This window comes from Bison bison, unplaced genomic scaffold, assembly GCF_000754665.1.
Source record: "Bison bison bison isolate TAMUID 2011002044 unplaced genomic scaffold, Bison_UMD1.0 scf7180017864456, whole genome shotgun sequence".
Lineage (NCBI taxonomy): Eukaryota > Metazoa > Chordata > Mammalia > Artiodactyla > Bovidae > Bison > Bison bison.
Window position 1 is genome coordinate 15,778,755 of NW_011495018.1, and position 24,420 is coordinate 15,803,174.

The 24,420-nt window shown below is 38.8% G+C and overlaps 1 protein-coding gene across 2 annotated transcripts in view; it reads right to left on the reverse strand.

Moving 5' to 3' along the window:
- Positions 1-24,420, reverse strand: part of ATRNL1 (attractin-like 1) — a 779,810-nt gene that overhangs the window by 658,412 nt on the left and 96,978 nt on the right. For both annotated transcript variants that reach the window (XM_010859292.1, XM_010859293.1), the window contains exon 10: positions 19,809-19,963. In XM_010859292.1, coding sequence (XP_010857594.1) covers positions 19,809-19,963 — 155 coding nt within the window. The remainder of the gene's footprint in view (positions 1-19,808; positions 19,964-24,420) is intronic.

Consider the following 24,420-nt stretch of genomic DNA (forward strand, 5'->3'; position numbering starts at 1 on the left):
TCAACATTCAGAAAACTAAGATCATGGCATCTGGTCCCATCACTTCATGGCAAATAGATGGGGAAATAATGGGAACAGTGACAGACTTTATTTTCTTGGGCTTGAAAATCACTGCAGATGACTACAGCCATGACATTAAAAGATGCTTGCTCCTTGGAAGAAAAGCTATGACCTATCTAGATAGCATATTAAAAAGCAGAGACATTACTTTGCCAACAAAGGTCCATCTAGTCAAAGCTATGGTTTTTCCAGTAGCCATGTATGGACGTGAGAGTTGGACTACAAAGAAAGCTGAGTGCCAAAGAATTGATGCTTTTGAACTGTGGTGTTAGAGAAAACTCTTGAGAGTCTGTTGCACTGCAAGGAGATCCAACCAGTCCATCCTAAAGGAAATCAGTCCTGAATATTCATTGGAAGGACTGATGTTGAAGCTGAAACCGCAATACTTTGGCCACCTGATGCGAAGAGCTGACTCACTGGAAAAGACCCTGATGCTGGGAAAGACTGAAGGCAGGAGGAGAAGGTGAAGACAGAGGATGAGATGGTTGGATGGCATCACCGACTCAATGGATATGAGTTTGAGTAAGCTCCGGGAGTTGGTGATAGACAGCGAAGCCTGGCATGCTGCAGTCCATAGGGTCACAAAGAGTCGGACATGACTGAGCGACTGAACTGAGCAACACTTTCTTTGTTTATTCATCCATAGATGGATATGTAGGTTGTTTCCAGATATGAACTACTGTGAGTAATGCTGTGAGAAAAATGGATGTACAGATATCTGTTCCTTCCCCTGTCATCAAATTTGTGTGTGTATATTCCCAGAAGTAGAACACTAGATCTACTATGTTTAAGCTAGATCACTATGTTTAGGGTTTTGAGGCACCTATCTACCCTTTCCTATAGTGGCCACACCATTTACACTCCCCTCAGCATCGTACAAGCGTTCCAATTTTTCCACATCCTTGCCAAAAACTGCTATTTTCTATTTCTTGACATTATTTTACACCCATCTCACTGTGGTTTTAATCTGTATTTCTCTAATGATTAGTGATGTTGGGTGTTTTTTATATCCTTATTGGGCCACCTGTATATCTTCTCTGTAGCACAATTCAACAGAAAGCCTCTACATTAGCTTGGTCAAACTTACTATTTTCCTTATGATTTGTGCTTTTTACTCTTACCTCAAAAGATTTTAAAGATAATCTCTAATTTTCTTCAAAGATGTATAGTTTGGCTTTTACTATTTTTATCTTCAATCCATTTGGAAGTTATTTTGCATTTGTTGCATGGATCTAACTAAATTTTTCCCATATACCACATTTCCCAGATACTTCTCAGTATATTTAAATATACCAAATGCCTAGAACCATTTTTTGAGCATTTATCCCTGACCCACTATTTGTCTCCTTTCATTTCTATACCGCCATGGTTTATTTTTACTCCAGTTGCATACACACACACACAAACACACACACACATACATACACATGCGAAGTTTAAAAGTCAAATAATCCCACCAGGCTCACCACAAAAAATGTCTCCGGATCCCCTACTACAGGCTACGTGCTGTGTGCTGTGCTAAGTCATTTCAGTCATGTCGGACTCTTTGTGACCCCATGGACTTAAGCTCCCCAGGTTCCTCTGCCCATGGGATTCTCCAGGCAAGAATACTGGAGTGGGCTGCCGTTTCCTCCTCCATTCTACAAGCTATGGAAGCCCAAAACAGAAACGCATATAGCTGCTTCTAATTGTTAAAAAACACTTTTAATTACTAGAATAATACTGTACAAAATTACCTGAAGAATTCACCAAACCTTTTATAGTCCGTTTAGATAGGTGGTGGTGTTGGTGGCGGTGGCAGTGGCGGTGGTGGTGTTTAGTCACTAAGTCGTGTCCAGCTCTTTTGCGACCCCATGGACCACAGCCCACCAGGCTCCTCTGTCCATGCGATTTCCCAGGCAAGCATACTGGATTAGGTTGCCATTTCCTTCTCCAGGGGATTTTCCTGACTCGGGCAATGAACTCAGGTCTCCTGCGCTGCAGGAGGATTCTTTACCACTGAACCACAGAGAAAGCCCTTTTAGACAGGTAAAGATTCCTAAAATAAGTGGCAGCCATGACCTTTCACCTAGTAAAAATAATATGCTAATTGCTTACCAGTGCTATAAAATATTTACTTCTCAGAACAACTCTGAGAAGTAAATATTTTTATCACTGTTAAAAATAGGGAAAGAGTCTTTAGGGGTTAGGTAACTTCCTTAAAGTCATTAAATATTAAACTCAAAACAAAACCAGATCTCTTTAACTTCTTTATGCTATACCACCTCAACACATCATCAAAAGATCCTTTTTGATATAAACATTAACTTCATGAAAATAAAAATACAATAATAATCTTTTTTAAGTACTCAAATCCCTTCAGAAGAAAAGCATTCAGTACAGTATTTAATTACACATGAGAGCAATTAATTTCAACAAACAATAATACAACACAATTCTACTTCTAAAATTATTTGCCTTTTAACATATGCAGTAGTAGGAGGTGAAGGTTTTATAACAATCTCTAGGACATCACCCTCAATTATACTAAATTTTCAAAAATAATTATAGACAATATTTGTGGCAGACATTGGTGCTGCTCAACAAATATTCCAGTTCTCTACCTTAAGGCCTACAACAAAATGATACTCACACACTCCTGAGAACTTGGATGTGACAGTATGACTTGTTTTAGTCAAGGAAATGCAAGCTAAAGTGATAACGCCATTTCTGGATGGAGCCATTTAATTGCCAATGAAAGAAAATGTAATGTAGCCTTAACCTCCAAGTGACAGATTAAGCAAATCCGTCCTCCCCACCATCATTAGGCATGAATCAGGAGTGAAAAATAAACTTTTATTGGTGTTAATCTGAATTTTGGAGATTTGTAATGGACATGGATATGTACTGCCTAGACCATAATTCAAGGTAGAAACTGTGTTGCTAAGAATGCTGTCAGTGAACAGTCATCTGCTTAAGCTCAGGAACTGTCTCAGGAGCAGAGTCACTCATTCAAGGACACATTTTTCCAAGGATGACCTATATGCAATGGTTGATCAAAGGAGGGTTTTAAATATCCCGCCATTTCAGCCCAATATAGAACAACTCTGAGCAACAATTTTATCTCTGGAGATCCTTGTAGGGCTGATTGAGGTTATCTGTCCTGCATCACTTTCCCTTTGTCCCACCCTGCTTCCTCCTCTGCCTCTTTAGAGACACTGATCTTCAGGATACTCCCAATGGACATCATGAATACTAAACTCTATCATAAGAGTTTGTTTCCCAGAGAACTCACACTATGGCATTTGGAGCCAAGAGCGATACAAGAACACAAGAAATAAGATGGAGTTTGGGAGCTGAAGCACAGACTGCAAGGCTAATAAAGAAGCATCCATCACCGGTGGTAGGTGGGGCACAGATAGCAGCCAGCACGAGGTGGCCATCCAACTGGTAAAACTTAAACCTGTGGTATATTAGGAAGGTATGCCCCTGGAAGGTAATCCTCCACAGGTGTGAAGAATTAGATGTTTGAGAAGCATCAATATTAAAAGTATTACTATACCAGAATTCATGTCTACTGCTTGGTCATATTGAGCTCTAGAAAAAGATAATGAAAGGTTGGGAAAGCAGAAGGCCTCCTTAGTGCCTTATAAATAGGCTCCCAAATACGGAGAGTCTGCTAGTTAAAGAAAGTCCACTATTCCAAAGACCAGGCCCTGACAGGAAGAGAATAAGACCCTGACACATGGCATGGGAACATCTGAGGTGATGCCCCTGAAAACCTCCCCAAGTTTTGCATTCTCAAATTTTCCTCTATCAGCTGAGACTGCAGAAGTGGTCTACCCTACTACACTGAGAGACAGTACTCCACCCTTGCTTGAACACAGGGCAGAGGCCTCCCGCCAGCAAGACCTGCGCCTTAGTTCAGAATCTGCTCACACTTTTCCAAATGGCCAGTAGGCCTATAACTTGGCTCAGCATAATCCTGCCAGATATAGGCTGGGACTTCTAAGAAAAGAAAGAGGCTACATCCCAAATGACCTATAAGACCTAGACAGAACATATTGGTAATAGTTGGGGGAGGACACATGGTACAAGCTGCTGAAGGGGGTTTGTTCAAAAGAGTAGACCCTTATATTGGATTAGGAAGAATTTATTTATATGAAAGCACTCTCCAAGATGCAAGATTTAGGACTCATCCCCTTACAAGAACCCTGGAAGACAGTATGAACTCACTACGAAGATAACTCCTATTCACAGCAAAATACACCATCAACAAAATGAAAAAGTAACGTACTACTGAGTGGAAGAACATGTTTTAAATCATTTATCTTATAGGAGTTAATATTCAAAATATATAAGGAATTCAAACAAGTCAACAGCAAAAAAAAAAAAAAAAAAAGCCCAAACAATATGATTAAAAAATAGGCAAAGGAAAAGAATAGATATTTTTCCAAAGAAGACACACAAATGGTCAACATGTATATGAAAAGGTACTCAACATTCCTAGTCATCAGGAAAACGCATATGAAAACCACAGAGAGACATCACCTTACACATGACAGATGGATATCACCAAAAAGATAAGAGATGACAAGTGTTGGCAAAGACGTGGATAAAAGGAAACCCAGGTGTGCTGCCAGTACGAATGTAAATTGGTGCAGCCGCTGTGGAAAACAACATGGACGTTCCACAAAAAACTCAAAATAGAACTGTCATATGATCCGCCAATCCCACTTGTGGGTATATATCCAAACGAAATGTAAACAAGATCTCAAAGAGATACCTGCACTCCCTTTCACTGCAGCATTATTCTATAGCCAAGTTATGGGAACAACAAAGTGTCCGTCAATAAATGAATGGATAAAGAAGATGCAGTGTATATATACAAGGGAATATTATGCAGCCATGAGAAGGAAGGAAATTCTGCTCTTTGTGACATGTATGGGAGCTTGAGGGCATTATGCTAAGAGAAGTAAGTCAGAAAGAAAAAGACAAATAATGAGCCTGGCACGCGCCAGTCCACGAGGTTGCAAAGAGTTGGACACAACCTAACAACTGAAAATCAACAAATCATTTATATGTGAAATCTTAAAAAAAAGAAGTCAAACTCAAAGAAACAGAGAGTAGAAAAGTGGTTTGCAGGGGTGGGAGAAATAGGGAGAGGTTGATGAAAAGGTGTATATGTTCAGTTATAAGACAATATGGTCTAGGATCTAAATGTATAACTTGGTGACAACAGTTGCTAGATGGGAGGAGAGAATTGTTTCACAATGTGAATTTATATCAAATCATCAAGAATCTATATCATATCATCAAAATGTGCACTTTAAATATGTTACAGTTTTATCAGCTACACCTCAATAAAACTGGGGGTGGAGAAGAAACATGGAAACATGGAAAATTAGGCTATGCTAAGTAAAGTTAAAACATCATAACAAACATGAAAAGCAGAGAATCAAAGTCTAGGAATACGACAGTGTCACAGTCGGAAAAAGTAGTATGTGGAATATATAGAAAGTCCCTGTGAAAGAATCCCAGTGCAGATTCTACAAACTTGCCAAAGGTCATGCCATCTGCAGTGGAAATCTTTACACCTCTCTTCCTGTCATGCTATTGAGCCATGGCAGAGATGGAGTGCTTGACATCGACAACTAAGTGAACATGTGCCCTGAGCTTTCTATCATGATACTCTGTGTAACACCAGAAAACCCACCAGGTCATTATACCTACAGAACAGACCAGAAGGGATGCCATTTACTGAAACCATAACGTGATGCTGAGAGGGATACTGGCATCACTAAGAAAGCGGTGGCTTTCCTCCACGGGCCTAAGCTGATGGTATAAAAAACCGTAACGGAACTGTGCTCAGTGATGGAGACAAGAGGAAAAACAGGGGCCAGCTGGTGACTTGAGTAGCATGCAATTATTGTAATAAGTAGCAAGGTTGGAGAATCAGTCAAGGGGACTGACCTGTTGAGAATTACAGAGACATTTAATAGAACACAGCATCCCTGGAAGCAAAATAGATGGGTAGTCAATGAGGGTGCTAGCTAACATGTCATTGGAAGAAATCAAGGATAAATGATCAGAATTCGAATGGCAGATGGTGCAATGAAAAGTCATAATTCACCACTCAATTTCTGGACTTGAGTCACTTTTTAAATCTACAGCTGATACATTTAAAATTCTGAGGCCCAGGAAGAAGGACCTAGCAATACCACAGCAAGTGTATATGCTAAGAGTGTCCCTAGTTCTTCCTCAAAGGTACCAATGGACATTTCATTGGGTAATCCTAGCCTAGAGAAAGAAACCAGCACAAACATGGCAGGTACGGTTGGACACAAGGTCTGAGCTGACGCTAGCACATCACAGCCTCTCTGTACAGCAGGGACAGCATGAGGATGATGAGATTAAAGGCATCCTGGCCAAGCTTCTGCTCAAAATGAGCCACTGGGTCTGCAGGCCTGTGCAGTGGTCATATCCTAAGTCCCTAGATTAATAATTGGAATAGACCTTCTAGGCAAATGGCATCATCCCCACCTTGGGTCCCTGGATGTTACATTGAAAAAGAACTGTTACTCGTTGGTTATAAAATAAGTTTTAAAATACTGTTACATTTCAGAAGGAGTGACTGGGACACATTAGTATCATTCTAAATAATCTACAGAATGCTGGATCAATGTGTTCTTTTCTAGCCCTATCAGAAGAGAGGGCCTTGAGCAGTATGCATTCATATGGGCTAGAGGAGCATACATTCACAATTTTGTTCCAGGGTTATGTTAACTTTTATCAGAATACATTTGGTCCAACTGAACATCTTGCAGAACATTTTATTTTTCTGCTACATCAATGGCATCATTCTAATAGTGCCAGATGAACAAGAGTTGGTAATGCAATGGAGGCCTTGTCAAGACATAGATACTTCAAAGTGTGGAAGATAAAACCTACAAAGATTCAGAGACCTTCCATGTTACTAAGTTTTTTAGGAGTCTGGAGGCTGAAAACATTCTGAGATAGCTTACTGAACTGAAATACCAATTATTACACTTTTCAACTCCCACTGCAAGGAAAAAAGCAAACATCCAGTAGGTCTTTGGGGGTCTGAAGGCAGTATATTCTATTCCTGGGAATACTGTTCAAACCCATATACTGCTGCTGCTGCTGCTAAGTTGCTTCAGTCGTGTCCAACTCTGTGCAACCCCATAGACAGTAGCCCACCAGGCTCCCCTGTCCCTGGGATTCTCAAGGCAAGAACACTGGAGTGGGTTGCCATTTCCTTCTCCAATGCATGAAAATGAAAAGTGAAAGTGAAGTCGCTCAGTTGTGTCTGACTCTTAGCGACCCCATGCACTGTAGCCCACCAGGCTCCTCCATCCATGGGATTTTTCAGGCAAGAGTACTGGAGTGGGGTGCCATCGCCTTCTCCAAACCCATATACTGCAAAATATCAAAGGCTGCCAGCTCTTGAATACACATCACAGCAGAAAACAGATCTGCTATAGATCCAGGATACAGTGCAAACAGTCCTGCAGCTAGGGCACATGCCCCAGTAGATACGATGGCTATCGGTGGAGTCACTGTTGGAAAAAGTATCATGTGGAATTATCCGGAAAGCTTCTGTGAATGGCTCCCAGTGAAAACCCAACACTCAAGTCAAAGCCCCTGCCATCTGCAGTGGAAAATTTTACATCTCTAGTCCCACCACACTATTGAGCCCTGGCAGAGACGGAGAGCTTGACGTGGGTTATTAAGTGACCATGTTTTCAGAGTTTTCTGAGGTTGTCTCTGTCATCAGTAATCACAGGAACATAGGAGGGAAGCTGTACTCAAGATCAAGCAGGAACGAGAGTGCAGTGCACACGCAATCTGCATGAGCTGGGAGCTCAGCCCTCACGTCCTCTACCACCGCTGCCTCGGCACTCATCCTGCATCTGACAGCCATGGCCATTAAGGAATCCTGTATGCCCAGATAACAGAAAGAGAAAAAGGCAAACACGGACGCTTCGTGTGCAGGCACAATTCAAAAATGGTTATCACTACAAGACAGCTTCACTCAGGGGCGGCCCGGGAGAACAGAAGAAAAGGAAAAAGCTTCCCAGTTAGGGCAGGCCTTTGAGAAACATGCTCATGTACATTGTGTGGAAAGAGAAATGGCCCAAGAGCAGTAGTTAATGACCTACCAGGCTGGTCAAGAGACTAGAAGAAGAAACATTGGAGATCAGAGACAAGGAGGCTCTGGAGTAGACACATGTGGATGGATGTATCCGGATGAGCGTGAAATGTCGAATTCTTTGTGATGTAGGTAAAAGGCCATCAGAGGGCATGCAACATGGAAGAGACATTAAACAACTAATAAACAAACAACTGAGACAGCTAACACCAGTCAGTCTCTATCACAGAATGCCTCAGTGCCAACGAAATGCACGTGAACTAAGTAGCCACACAGCAGAGATAGAAGTCATCCAGGAATTCACTGATAGGGGCTCCTTCTGAGAAAAGTTGATGGAGCTACTCTTACCACTAAGTGTCCCGCCTCATAACAAGGTATCACTTCTGATCCCGTGATAAGGCCAATCCCCAAGAATACCAACTGGACACTTGGGGCAAGTTGACTACGCTGGGCCCCTTCCACTCTGGATGGGCTGATAATTCATTATGACAAGAACACATATTTTGATACATGTTTGCTTGTTCTGCCCACAGGGTCTTAACCAGCATGATCATCATAGAAATGAACCAGCGTCTGATCAATCAATCCCATGTATTAGGAGACAAACTTCACAGAAAAGAAGGTACAGAAATAGGCCCATTACCTTAAAACCCACTGGATCACAAACCACACAACTTGCTAGAGATTTCCATAGGCACAATTAAAGCACCAGGATGTCGCTGAAGTGAAAGTCGCTCAGTCACATTTGACTCTTTGCAACCCCATGGACTATACAGTCCATGGAATTCTCTAGGCCAGAATACTGGAGTGGGTAGCCTCTCCCTTCTCCAGGATATCTTCCCAACCCAGGGATCGAACCCAGGTCTCCCACATTGCAGGCGGATTCTTTACCAGCTGGGCCACAAGGAAAGCCCACCAGGATGTATGATATACCTCAACTTAAGATCTTTAAATGGTGCTACATAACCAACAGGAAGAACACACAGTAGGTCCAAAAATCCAGGAGTAAAAGCCACTTCTTGTGGCCTCATTTTGGACTTCAAGATTAGAGATACTGTTCTGCAAGGGGAAAAATATTCTGGCAGAAGTAGCAATGTCCCATTTAACTGTAAGCTATAATTGCCACTTGGGTACTTCAGGCTCCTTGTGTCAAGGGACCAGCAACCAGGCAAAAAAGGAGTTGACCATCAAAGGGAGGGACTGCTGTTACAAATGCGGGAAGGGGATACATCTGTTACACAGACGATACATTTAGGAGTCTCTTGGTGTCCCTTTGCCAAGTGTGATGAAAAATGGGCAGGTACAGTAACCCAGGCTAGAAGGTACATGGCGATCAGGAGATCACATACTTAAGGGCAAGGGGCTGGATTATGCTGCCAGTAAGACAACAGTGCCCAGAAGAGGTGCTAGCTGAGGGGAAGGGACATGAAAGAGTAATGGACAAGGGCCATAGATACAGCCCTGAGACCTTACATAAGACAGTGCGATAATCTAGGCTCCCCCGACTGGAGCTGTTTAACAAAAGATTAGAAGAAGTGGGCTGAGTGGTCCAAAGAATGAATTGTGATGACCAAGGAAATGCACTGCCTGAATATCCCTTCAGGGAAGGACTTGTTACTGGTAGACATCATTCACCTGCCAGCTCCTGCAGAGATGGCCTTAGCTATGAATAGCTTCTGTACCCAAGGTCCTACTTTCCTGGGAGCGACCCTCATACACTGCCCCATCCAGGTCCGTTTCACCCTAATGAGGAATGCCTCTGATGGGCTTTCAACCCGAGTTGCCCTGGGGTTGCCCGTGGCTGTTAATTAAGTCTGCTTGACTTGTACTTTTAATTTCACGGCTGCAATCACCATCTGCAGTGATTCTGGAGCCCCAAAAAATAAAGTCTGACACTGTTTCCACTGTTTCCCCATCTATTTCCCATGAAGTGATGGGACCAGATGCCATGATCTTAGTTTTCTGAATGCTGAGCTTTAATCCAACTTTTTCACTCTTCTCTTTCACTTTCATCAAGAGGCTTTTGAGTTCCTCTTCATTTTCTGCCATAAGGGTGGTGTCATCTGCGTATCTGAGGTTATTGCTATTTCTCCCGGCAATCTTGATTCCAGCTTGTGCTTCTTCCAGCCCAGCGTTTCTCATGATGTACTCTGCATAGAAGTTAAATAAGCAGGCTGACAATATTCAGCCTTGACGTACTCCTTTTCCTATTTGGAACCAGTCTGTTGTTCCATGTCCAGTTCTAACTGTTGCTTCCTGACCTGCATATAGGTTTCTCAAGAGGCAGGTCAGGTGGCCTGGTATTCCCATCTCTTTCAGAATTTTCCACAGTTTATTGTAATCCACACAGTCAAAGGCTTTGGCATAGTCAATAAAGCAGAAATCTGGAACTCTCTTGCTTTTTCGATAATCCAGCTTACTCCTTGGAAGGAAAGTTATGACCAACCTAGAGAGCATATTCAAAAGCAGAGACATTACTTTGCCAACAAAGGTCTGTCTAGTCAAGGCTATGGTTTTTCCAGTGGTCATGTATGGATATGAGTTGGACTGTGAAGAAAGCTGAGCACCAAAGAATTGATGCTTTTGAACTGTATTGTTGGAGAAGACTCTTGAGAGTCCCTTGGCCTGCAAGGAGATCCAACCAGTCCATTTTAAAGGAGATCAGTCCCGGGTGTTCCTTGGAAGGAATGATGCTAAAGCTGAAACTCCAGTACTTTGGCCACCTCATGCGAAAAGTTGACTCATTGGAAAAGACCCTGATGCTGGGAGGGATTGGGGGCAGGAGGAGAAGGGGATGACAGAGGATGAGATGGCTGGATGGCATCACCGACTCAATGGATGTGAGTTTGAGTGAACTCCGGGAGTTGGTGATGGACAGGGAGGCCTGGCGTGCTGCAATTCATGGGGTCGCAAAGAGTCAGACACGACTGAGCAACTGAACTGAACTGAACGGACTTGTACTTTCTGCCCAATCCTGCATCTTCCCCTTCTCTTTCACAGCTGCTCAATCCAAGAACCTAATTAGTATCCTGAACACTAAACTCTGTCTCAGAGTCTGTTTTTCAGAGGATCCAAACTGACAGGATTATTTGTTACCTCAGTCTAACTTAACCTGTACTGATGGATACACTATAATAAGTGCAAATTTCCCTCTAGAGTATCTTAAAATAGTTAATAAATTGTTTTTGCTCCCAAAATTGTTTAGAAGAAAATTTAACTTGCAAGCTTATAAAAAGCTAGTTGAGGTAAGTAATCTTGCAGCTCTAGAGACGTTTCATGCTTGCTGGTTATCTGCACACCTGTCAGGATTTGTCAACAGAATGAGAAGAGAAAAACATAGGTACGGTTGCAGCAAATACACTTTCCACTTATCCCTTCCAACTTTTCAATAACAAATAAAGAGGATGTTGGGCTAGATAAATTTTGTTGCTAAGTTTTCACATTCTTGATCAGGATTCTCTGTAAAATCTAGAAATTTCAATTGCCTTAAAACTCAATATTAAATTAATATAACTTGTTTACAAATGTCTGACTGCAAGATCCATAATCATATTTTTTGCCAAGAATAAAATATATTTCCAGAGCACTCAGGTCATTATTGCTTCATAAACAGTTCAAGGATAGACAGACTAAAGCAAATTCCACACAGTTATTGACATCATGAAATCTGACAGAAATACCATCCCATACCAACAGAAAAGTCACACAGCAATAAAGACCAAAGTAAAATATACTCTCTGGAATACAGACTTTTTAAAAATCTATGCTACAAGGTACTAAATATTGATTTATAAACCATACTTTCAAAAAGCACGATCAAGAAATTAGAGTAACTATTCTCTCAAACACAAATCTCAGCAGTGAGAATACTGTGCTGCCAGGACTATTCACATATGAGGGACCATACAGTTATATTAAAACCAAAGGCTGAAATTTACAGACAGATTTATTTTACGACTTATGCATAAAACAGTACAGGTGAAAAAAAATGCACGTTCATTGGCGAATTTTTCTACTCACATTCTTCCATGAAAATATGTATCTCTAATACTCTAAGGACACATTTTACAAATTCACTTAATACTCCATCTCAAATGCCAGTTCATAATTCAGTCTTAATTGCACACTCAAAATACACTAACAAGAGCACATGTCACAGGCATAAGACTCAAAACTAAATGAATACAAAGAAAAACTTGTATTAGCCACTTCGATATTTACGTACCAAAAAACCACATTTCTGAATGTTGCCAAAAATCTTTTTCCCCCTAACTGTGACATGCTGAGGCTTCACTGGCCCTACTTCCCCAGGTAAAAATTTATCATAATATTTTAAAAGGTGCACACTTAATGTACCCACAGTTTCAACTCCACAGTTACTCTCAGGATTTTTATCCTCTGGCATTCATTCCACAAATATTTATTTAATTTCTCATCCTCTATCAGGCAAAGTGGACATCAATATTTGACATTTCAAACCGAAATGACTTTATCATGTCAGTGTGGTTTCCTGTTGGCTTCAGTAAATAGTCTTGAGGTAACAGATTATATTTACTGATTCCCTGATAATGAATCATACTTGAAATCCTAGAATAATTCCTATTGGGTAAAGTTCATTATAACTTTGAAACACTGCTGAATTCTATTTGCTAATATTTTACTCTAGGTGTTTAATTTTCTGTTCATGGCTGTGTTCCTTGCCTTCCTCCACATTTAAATACTTTTCTTTCAGTGTACATTTCCTTATGAGAATCTTTATTCACCAAATTTTGCATTCGAGACAATGTCTCAAAATGCTTATAGATCTGTTAAGAAAGAGATATACTGCTCATTACTCTTTCCTTCTTGATTTTCTAACTTAAAGGTCACCAATTAAATGTATCAATAAAACTAATTTTCTTGAGTGTCACATCACATTAACAAATATTATATGCCTTTTCCCAAATTAAAGATCATTCAAACTTTTTCCTGTTACATCAAGAAAGTACCAATACATAGTACAGTGGTAGAATCAAAAGAACTTTGAACTTAGACCTAGGTTCAAATTCTGAATATACCATCCCACAACCTATGTGAATTTGGATTTAGTCAGGCTAAATCACAGTTTCTGCCTTTATAAATGAATGTAATAATACAGTTTACACAGGTGTTATGAGATGCCATGAGAATTACTTTATAAATGTATGCAAAGTACAAAACACTACAGGAAGCCTTCAGGGAATATTAGTTCTCCCTTTTCTCAAAGTGAAAGGTCACTTATTCCCTTACTTACTGGCCTCTTTTATAAAAAGAAGAAACTTATTTTTTCTATGCAACAGTTTATTATGGAAAGAAAAAGAGAACCTTGGACAAAGGATGTAGGAAAGCTTAAAGCAGTCAACAGTTGGTGACAATTTTTGAAAAAATTACATGACGGTTTTAAAATTTTTCTGACAAAGAAACAAACGGGGTCTTTCAGGACAAAGGGTTCACCTGGACAAGGGGTGCTGCTTTTGTCAAGGAAGAGCCCTAAGGATTTAACAAAGTGCATAGAGAAATTCTGATTAATAAAGAGAGAAACAAATAAAATAACCTCCAAAAAATAAAAATAATTAAAAACATGAAAAGTGAGCAAATTTCAATTTTTGTAGTTTTACTGGAAAGTTCCAAAAAGTTGAAAGGCACATGATTCCTTATATTGTATGTATATGTGTGTGTGTGTGTGTGTGTGTATATATGTATCACTTTACAGGGCTGTACAAAAACATTTATGCTACGTTTCATAAACTAGTTAAGTGATTTTAAGGGTATACATAACTACAACTTCACTGTGTTTAGAATGATTTTTATATATTACCAATTAAAGTAAGATTACTTCTTCGAATATAGAATTAAGTATTTTGCAGGGTTTTTTAAACTATGTTTTTAAATTATTGTCTACCGATAAGTATGGGAAATTCTTAAAGAGATGGGAATACCAAACCACCTGACCTGCCTCTTAAGAAATTTCTAAGCAGGTCAAGAAGCAACAGTTAGAACTGGACATGGATCAACAAACTGGTTCCAAATCAGGAAAGGAGTACATCAAGGCTGTATATTGTCACCCTGCTTATTACTTATATGCAGAGTACATCATGAGAAATGCCAGGCTGGATAAAGCACAAGCTGGAATCAAGATTACCAGGAGAAATATCAATAACCTCAGATATGCAGATGACACCACCCTTATGGCAGAAAATGAAGAAGAACTAAAGAGCCTCTTGATGAAAGTGAAGAGGAGAGTGAACAGGTTAGCTAAAAACTCAACATTCAGAAAACTAAGATCACAGCATTCAATCCCATCATTCCATGGCAAATAGATGGGGAAACAGTGGAAAGAGTGGCTTTATTTTTATTGGGCTCCAAAATTGCAGATAATGATTGCAGCCATGAATTTAAAAGACGCTTACTCCTTGGAAGAAAAGCTATGACCAACCTAGACAGTATATTAAAAAGTAGAGACATTACTTTGCCAACAAAGGTCCGTCTAGTCAAAGCTATGGTTTTTACAGTAGTCATGCATGGACGTGAGAGTTGGACTATAAAGAAAGCTAAGCACCGAAGAATTGATGCTTTTGAACTGTGGTGTTGGAGAAGACTCTTGAGAGTCCCTTGGACTGCAAGGAGATCAAACCAGTCCATCTTAAAGGAGATCAGTCCTGAATATTCACTGGAAGGACTGATGCTGAAGCTGAAACCGCAATACTTTGGCCACCTGATGTGAAGAACTGACTCATTTGAAAAGACCCTGAAGCTGGGAAAGATTGAAGGTGAGATTGGGGATGACAGAGGATGAGATGGTTGGATGGCATCACCGACTCAATGAACATGAGTTTGAGTAAACTCCAGGAGTTGGTGATGGACAGGGAAGCCTGGCATGCTGCAGTCTGTGGAGGTGCAAAGAGTTGTACACAACTGAGCAACTGAACCAAACTGAACAGAATAAGTTAAATGTCATAAGTAAAACTGTACTATGCAGGAAATTTATTTTTTAAATTGTATTAATTGTATTATTGTTTTGGTTTGAAGTTTAGGTAATTCACTTTACACAATGTATTTCTGATGTAAATCTGACACCCTACTCTATTCTAAACTAACCTACTCAAAAAATTAATCAATGTATCTCTGAGCTATCTTTCATCTTGTTTCACAATTCTATGCAATCTACTAACTCTTAGATAAGTTTTCTTGAAAAATAATAATTGAAAAATATTAATAAATATTAAATAAAATAATAATTGAAAAATAATAACCACCATTTGTAATTAAAACCATCATAATTATGGTAATTAAATTATTATGTAATTAAAACCATCATAATTATAGGCCTACTGAAAATCCTATAATAGATTTTTTTAATAATTCTGAAATAATGTCCCAAGATTCAATTCAACTTTAAGGTATGTTTAAATTCAGGAAAATCTCTCATTTGTAAATGTTGAAATCTCCAGTCAAATCCCTCAAAAGATTGGTGGTTTACTAAAAAATACGTGAAAAATTTACAAACTTCTTGATTCATTTTATCCCATGGACCCTACAAAACTAACTTTTATGACACTATTTACTTTCTACAGACGAACAGGTTAAAAGCATCAATGCTGCTGCTGCTGTAATCTGGCCTCTAAGTTGTGAGTGCCTCTTTGTGACACTGCGGACTGCATCCCACCAGGCTCCTCTGTCCATGGATTTCCCAGGCAAGAATACCGGAAAGGGCCGCCATTCCCTTCTCCTGGGGATCTTCCCAACTCAGGGATCAAACTCATGTCTCCTGCTTGAGAAGAAGATTCTCTATCACTGAGCCACCTGGGAAGCCCTGAAAAGTAAAACTATGTCTCGGTAATCCCCTGGTAGCCCAGTGGTTAGGACTCTGTGCTTCCACTGCAGCGGGCAGAGGTTTGCTCCCTGGTCTGGGAACTAAGATCCTGCAAGCCACACAGCACTGCCAAAAATAATTATTTTTTTAAAGTATAAATGTAACTAATAACCTGAGATCAGCTCAGTCAGACAAGTCCTTGCATTGCACCTTTAGCCTCAACGGTACTACAAGGCTGTATCTTTACTAGATACAGATTCATTTTAATCTTGAATCAGGTGCAATAAGGATACCACTAACAATGACAAAAATATATTAATAAAGTTTTCACATTTAAAATGTGATCAAGCTAGATTTACAAGCTAGAAAATTTCATAACGTATCATTTTATCTGTTACAGTCCACTGAGTCTTAGTCACCAGGCTGGTTCTATGATCACTTGTGCCTGAGTCATTTTTTAAAAAAATATGAATACGCAGTGCCTAATCTAAGAGAATCAGATTACTGAGGTCTGATTTTTCTCCCTTCAACCTTCAAAGGGAATGCCAAGGTAAGTCATGCTTGAAAATCACCATCATATGCCTTCTACATCCATCATGTATAGTATAATGAGAACTGGGAAGGCAAGGTTATGTCCTCAAAGATTAATGATACTGGCTATATAAAATTTACTATGGCAGTACGATTGAAATAGTACATTTTAGAGCAATGAAAAATTAGTATTACCATACATATTTTTATTGTCTAAACACCACAGAACACAAGGCAATCAACTAAATCTTAAGGTGCATTCCAATTAAATATGCCATAAACTCCGAGTGTACTGTACAAAAGAGAAAAACTAGCAACATGACTTTTTCCCCCAAAAGGATCTATTTCATAGTTGGTTCATTATGCAATGGTTGTATTTTATTTCCACAAAATTATACTTCATAAGGAAAACAATTATTTTGGAAGACACTTTCTGAAATGTGAAAAGCACTTTTCCCAAGAAAATATTTCAATATTTGATGATACAAACCCATGAGAATAAATACAGATTGGGCAGGGAAGGAAGACTTTATTGGGAACTGCAGAGAAATAATCCAATAAGGTAAAACAAAATGCTTTTATCCTGTATTGATTGTAAGGCTGTTTTTGTTTTTATTGTTACTTATTAGCACAGGACAAACAAAAACCTATGTTAAAAAACAATACTGTTAAAACATGCTATTCTTCCTCCAATTTTAACAATTTGCTTGAAAAATGAAACTAATTATTTGCTTCTATCTTTCCATAGCATTGGGCTTCCCTGATAGCTCAGTTGGTAAAGAATCTGTCTGCAATACAGGAGACCCCAGTTCTATTCCTGGGTCAGGAAGATCCCCTGGAGAAGGAAAAGGCTACCCACTCCAGTAATCTTGGACTTCCCTTGTGGCTCAGCTGGTAAAGAATCCGCCCGCAGTACAGGAGACCTGGGTTTGATCCTTGTGTTGGGAAGATCCCCTGAAGAAGGGAAAGACTACCCACTCCAGTATTCTGCCCTGGAGAACTCCATGGACTTCATAGTCCATAGGGTTGCAAAGAGTTGGACACGACTGAGCAACTTTTACTTTTTCCATAGCATTAAGAAACATTACTAAAAATTACTAAACATTACTAAAACTTAAGTGTCTTGTACTTTATTGACAAAATTAAGAACATACAATGGAGTCAACTAAACACCACAGTGTAGTCAAGTGGAAAGACTATCAATTTAGGAGTTTTTAACAAAACTGGATTTACTACCAGCAGGGCTTTGGACTAATTCCTTTTAGTCTTGTGCTTAATAATCTAAAATTGAGTTTACTAACATCTTATTTACAAGGTTATTAGAGAGGTTACAGACACTGTAAATAAAGCTCTTATTATAGGGCTTCCCTGGTGGCTCAGCAGTAAAGAATCCTCCTGCAATACAAGAGACATAGGTTCAATCCCTGGGTCAGGAAGATCCCCTGGAGGAAGAAATAGCAACCCACTCCAGTATTCTTTTGCCTGGGAAATCCCATGAACAGAGGAGCCTGGAAGGGGTCACAAAAGAGTCAGACATGACTTAGCAACTAAACAGCAACAATAGTACCTAGCTCTTGGAACTGACTTAATAAAGAGTAGCTATTAGAATAATAATAATCTGAGCCCTTTCTTTCTCTGAAAAACTTATATTTCTAATGTTTTTCACTTTGGTATATTTTAAATGTATAAAACCTAAAATATGGTCATCTTGAACAATATGGAAGAAATAAAAATAAATTCCCAATATGTCAGCTACAAAATAGCTCAACATTAATTTGCTCATTGAAATATAGAAATTGAGTAGAAGCTGCTTGAAGAATCTTTTCAAAAGTTCAACATCTCACTTCATGGATTTTTAACAATAACAACAAAATTCTACACTTTTCCTAGGATTTTAATTCCTAGAAGAAAAACACATAAAATGTTCATCCACCTCCTGAGAAATAAGCTTACTGTCTCATCATAATAAACCAGCCTAGATTCTGTATTTCATTTAACTGATTTTCTGGATCTGGGGCACTGATTTTTAAGCCTTATAAAAGCCATTACAATCCCATTTCATCATGAATCATGACTTCAAATTATTATTTCAAAAAGGCAAATATTTAACTATTTAGGCTCTAAAAGACAGTGAATTCTTTTCAATGATGACTCACATGCAAATGCTCATAGAGTTTTAAAACTATGCCTAACTTTATTACTAGGAATTTCTTTCCAAACATGCTTACAATAATTTAGAAGTCAAAGTTCTTATTAATAGTTCATAATTTTCTTTATATGCTGACACTTGAAATAATTTTCTAAAGTAGATTATGTACCATTATGATGTTTAAGAGCGGAAGTATACTTCTTATATCCATTAAATGTGTTATTCTTTGGTCTCTTTTATTTTTATTTATCAAAGTGTTCCTTAATAGCTTAAAATTGGTATATTACCTCACACAATCAATAAAAAGTGCTCTTAAGTGCTGCTAAAGATTTAAATCAGCTAGGTTTTATCTATAACATACAGAGAGAAGAAATTCTTTCATTACAGTGGTCTAATAGGTAGCTAAATTTAGTATTTCAATAAATACATTGTTTAACATTCAGAAATGGATAGGACTATAGATAAGATAATTAAAATCAATTAAAATCATAGACATATTATATTTCTAGATTCCCTGGTAAAAACTTATTTAGTTATTTCCATGCTTAGATATGTTCTGGGTTTCCATTTTGTCCCAAAATATTATTTCATTAGCTTTTCTATCTTTATATTTCTTTCTCTAATTCTATCAGCTTCCTACACCATGAAAGCATTATCTTGTGAGTTTAATTTAAATTTTTCTGTGCTCATCCCCACTAAATCTAAAATGCTTGTATTCCTACTCTCTGCAATGTAAATTTGATAGTGCTTCGTATCTATCCATTATCAAAACTAACACAGTAATAGTCAAACAAAACAGACTAATAGAGTGCTCATGTAGGAACACAAAACATAAAAGCCTTCGAATAGGACATTCAAACCCAGATTCCTCAATCCCCTGCCTTCACCACTCATTCACCTCAGTTCATTTGCTCCCTTTGCCTATACTACTGTTTATGGTGAAATTGGAGAGAATTCCTTTCAAAATCTGTCGCTGAATCTCTCTAAAATGACATATACACATGCTGTCTAGTAATGTATTTGAGAATCTCTACATGAAAAACTTCTGGTATTTCCTACTTTGTACAGTCCTAACAGATACATACCTATGTCATATGCCAGGAAATCGGCAGAAAAACATTTTGCACCGTTACTCAAGGAAGTGTCATTATGGGTATTTCCTCCAAAAATAAGCATAGCTCCATTGATAAGAACAGCTGAATGAAGGTATCTGGCAAACCCACTTTCTTTCAAAATAGTCCTACAGGATAAAATTTAAAAATGTATTACAAAAGATAAAAAGACCTCCTTGATCTTATATCAAGTACAGAAAGGATCTAGTTTGAATACAGAATTTTCCCTGGAATTGTAAAAGTAACACGCTTTATTATTTTTAACAAATGGCCTCTAAACTTCAATGTTTTTAAAAATACTTTGAGATTCAGAGTACCTTAAAATGCTTTGAGGAAACACAATATTAAACATAATCATTAATGATTTCATAATAATTTATATCTTGCATTTTGTTTTTATTTATAAAAGTAGGAAACAAATTTTCTTTAAACTAGAGGACTGACTTATCATCAGTTTTAAATACCGAAGTATATAAATAGTTAAATGTAATAAATTTTCTCTAAACAGTATGCAGTTAAAACTATATGACTCATATGGATACAATAAAATATTTTTTAACTCATTAAATATATACATAAAAGTGCACATAAGTCTAAAACCCAATGAATTTCCACAAAATGAATACAACTAAGCAATGTGTACTAAGACCAAAAAATAAAAATTACCACTATTCTGATTCTAATAGCAAACATTTAGATGGCTGTCTTTGTACTTTACAAAATGGAATGACATAGTTGGTATTCATGTTCATTTGCTTAAGATTATTTCTGAGGTATATCTATATTGTGTATAATTGAAAATCTCAATGCATTTTTGAGAAACAATAAAATTAATGTAAATGTTCTTTTAATTAATTACAGTGCAATTTTGAGATAAAAACTACAAGTATATGTTCACAAGTATATTTTACCTGAATGAACTAATATATATTAAAGGTTCAGGACAATATGAGTCAATACTTTATAAATAAATCCCCAGTACAAACAAAGAATCAGAATATAAACACAGTTAACATGTATGGTACAGTTAGTAAGGCAAGTATAGTATCTTAGAAACCATAGATTTAATACCACTCAATGGACATGAGTTTGAGCAAACTCCAGGAAATGGTGCAGGACAGGGAAGCTTGGTGTGCTGCAGTCCATGGGGTCGCAAAGAGCTGGACACGACTGAGCGACTGAACAGCAACAAATGCTTAAAGAATATGGAAATGACCTCCAGAATGGCAACATAAGGAGGTCCATAAACAATCTCCCCAAGGAAAGAACTATAATTGGTAAAAATTATTTTTTTAAAAAGTGTATTTTTTGGATCTCAAAACCTTTTGCCAAGAGCAACAACAAATAAAGAAAGAATTACTCAGGAACATCAACTAAATTTCAGTAAGAACAGCAACAGTTCATGATGTCTGACTCATTACCAACTCTCATTCTTCCCGTTACCACCACCTCCCGACACATACACAGCCTGTTCAGCAAGCCTGCTCAACCCCAGGCTGGTAAGGTTGAGAACGGAATACTCCTTTATCCCTCAGTTCCTAGTTCAGGCCAATAATATACAACCAGGAGCAACAGATTGCCAGTATTTCTCATGCCCCCTAATTCTTGGTGGCAGAAACTCTATCCAAGGAGAAAGCACGAGAGGTGTGAGTGCTTATTCTCTACCTTGCTCCCACTCACAGGGTGGAAGCTATACACCAGGCCTCACATACAGGTTAAGAACATGAGGGCCCAAAAATCTTCACCCCTAATTTACAGGGCAACAGTTCCCAGATAAAAGAGGAAGGCTGAGAAGAGCAAAGGCTACCATCAATATCCAGTGTACATAACACAGTGGTGTCACTGAAAGAACAAGCCAGAAACCCCCACCTATATTTCCAAAGCAATCACAGAGAGGTTATCCCCAACAGGGAGAGGCAGCCTACGAAAAGGAAAGGCCCAAAGCTCTCCCAAGGGAACCTGACTTCACTGGGTACAGGGCAGCAAACTTCAAGCCTTAAAGGCACTCTCAGAAACAATGGAGGTTGTTTCTCAAGGATCTATGTGAGAATAATAAGTTAAAAATAGACCTACCAGAAGTTCATCGGAGAGAATCGGGGAAAGACAGCTAATAAGAGCCTTACTAGGGTCAGAACATCAACAACTAGCCTCACAGACTACCCCTGTAAAAGGTATAAAATGCAATTCAGACCATGGAGCAATTCATGCCCACAAAGCTTTGCTGAAAATAACAGAACTATCAGTTGGCAATTAGTGGAGGCTAGGGTGTGAGCCTAGGGAAATGGCAATCCACTCCAGTACTATTGCCGGGAAAATCCCATGGACAAAGGAGCCTGGTAGGCTATAGTCCATGGGGTCGCAAAGAGTTGGACACAACTGAGAGACTTCACCTCACAGCAGGTGAGGTGATACAAACAGAGGAGACAGCTTAACAAAGAGCTCAGAGGAAAAAGCTGAAGAACTCTGCTAAAATCCCAATCATCCCAGGGTGACTATGTGCCTCCCCAGCCTGTACCATCTGAAGAGGAACATCAGAGGACGCATGTGGAGAAAGAGAGACTTCACTATAAGAATTCAGCCAAGTCCCTAAACAAATGAAATTACAGCAGCCTCAGGGAGGGAGGAAAAGTCAGGATCCAGAGTTGCTGTAATGTACTGCCTAAAATGCCTGGCTTTCAGGGAAAATTATGCGTGCAATGAAATAGGAAAGTGTGACCTATGCCATGGACAGGAATAAAAGCAAGCAACAGAACCCCCTTTGAGAGAACCCAGATGCCAGATGAAACAGAAAAAGCCTCTAAAGCAGCTATTAAAAACACTTAAAGAAAACAAAATTTAAAGAAGTATAACAATATCTTATTAAATATAAAGCATCAACAAAGAAAAATGACCAGGAAAAGAAAAATGTGGAGTTTTAAAGTATAAAATTGAAATTTTAAAATTTAGCAGAGAGGCTCAATAGCATATTTCAGCAGGTAAAAGAAAAAAAATCAGTGAACTAGTAGATAAATCAGTAGAGATTCTGTAGTAATAAAAACAGAAAGGAAAATGAACAGTCTATGAGAAATGTACACCACCATTAACAGCAAGAGCATGCATTTACTGGGAATTCTAAGATAGAGGGGGAAAAGGTAAAAAATTGTTTGAGAAATAATGACTGACAACTTCCTAAATTTGATGAAAAATGTTAGCATACATATCGAAGAAGCTCAACAAACTGCAAGTAAGAAAAAAGTACAGAAAGAGCCACATTCAGACATAAAATAGTAATACTGAAAGCCAAAGATAAAATCTTGGGCAACAGCAAGAAGGTTCTTTGCATACAAGAGAACCCCAATAAGATAAATAACTGACTTCTCATCAGAAACAATAAGGGCCAAAAGGCAATGGGATGGCATATGAAAATGTTGAATTTTTTAATAAGCCAGAATAAGAAGACACAGAGGAGACACATTATCAAGGTGCTGTAATAAGATTTTCCTGCTGTGAATAAAAAATATTGCCTGTCATATCAGTAAAAAAAAAAAAAAAAAAAAAGGATGCTGCAGCCATTGAGCAATCACACTGCAACCTCGATGGTGAGCCCTGAGGAAATTCAGAATGGAAACAGAATGCCTGCCAGTGAGGCTACCCTGGACAGAGCACCCTGAGCAGATTCAGGATGAGAAGCATCTGGCCCCAGATAGCTGAGGTGCATCTCAAAGCAATGATTCCTATGAGCCTAGATTTTGTATCTTTTCATATGTAGAAAAAGTGCTAAGTTCCTTAATTTGAGATGTCTGGTTTTCCTTAAGTAACAGTAATCTTCTAATGTTCTGACTACATGGACTTTGCTGCAAAAACTCCTATTAACCTGGCTTCTCGCTTGCCTTTCTGGAGCAGTCTCTCAGAGTTATCTGAGATGCTGCATCTTGGGCCTAAGTCCTTAGATTTGTCCACCAAATAAAACAGAATTCTGAACCCTTAGGTTGTGCGTTATTTTTTCAGTCAACAGCACCTTGGTACTCCCACAGAAGCAGTGATTTTTCAACTACTTGGAGACAGGAGTACATTTGTAAGAGCCCAGCAGTCCAACAGAGAAGTCCTAGCACTACTTAGAGCAAAAATTCCAAGAACAGGACTGAAGCGATTAGTGACAGTTTAACTTTCTCACTTCACCTGCCCCAAGGCAACAGCTCACTGCCAAGAGAAACTTCTCCAAGCTGCTGTTTCACCCATGAGCAAAGAGAGAGCCTAGTGGGTGACTAGCGTCCACCCAAGCAGGGCAATGCCCAAGAAGCCCACTTCTTTTTCAGGCCATCCAAAACAATAATGGGATCAGCAGGGGAGAGAAAACAGGGCTCTCAGCAACCAGCGTACAAAACCCAAGAAGGGCAAAGGTTTCTACTAACTTCCTCAGAACTTCACCAAGAAGCCCACCCATAAACTTCATAGGATGAAGTAGATTCACCCAAGCTAGCATACGCATAAATCCCTCCCCCATGTAGCCAGTACCCCAAACACACCCCGCAGATAGTACACTTGAGTTTCTACACGTCATGCACGAGCACACGTGTATAACTGGCTCCACTCTGTTGAGTGGCAA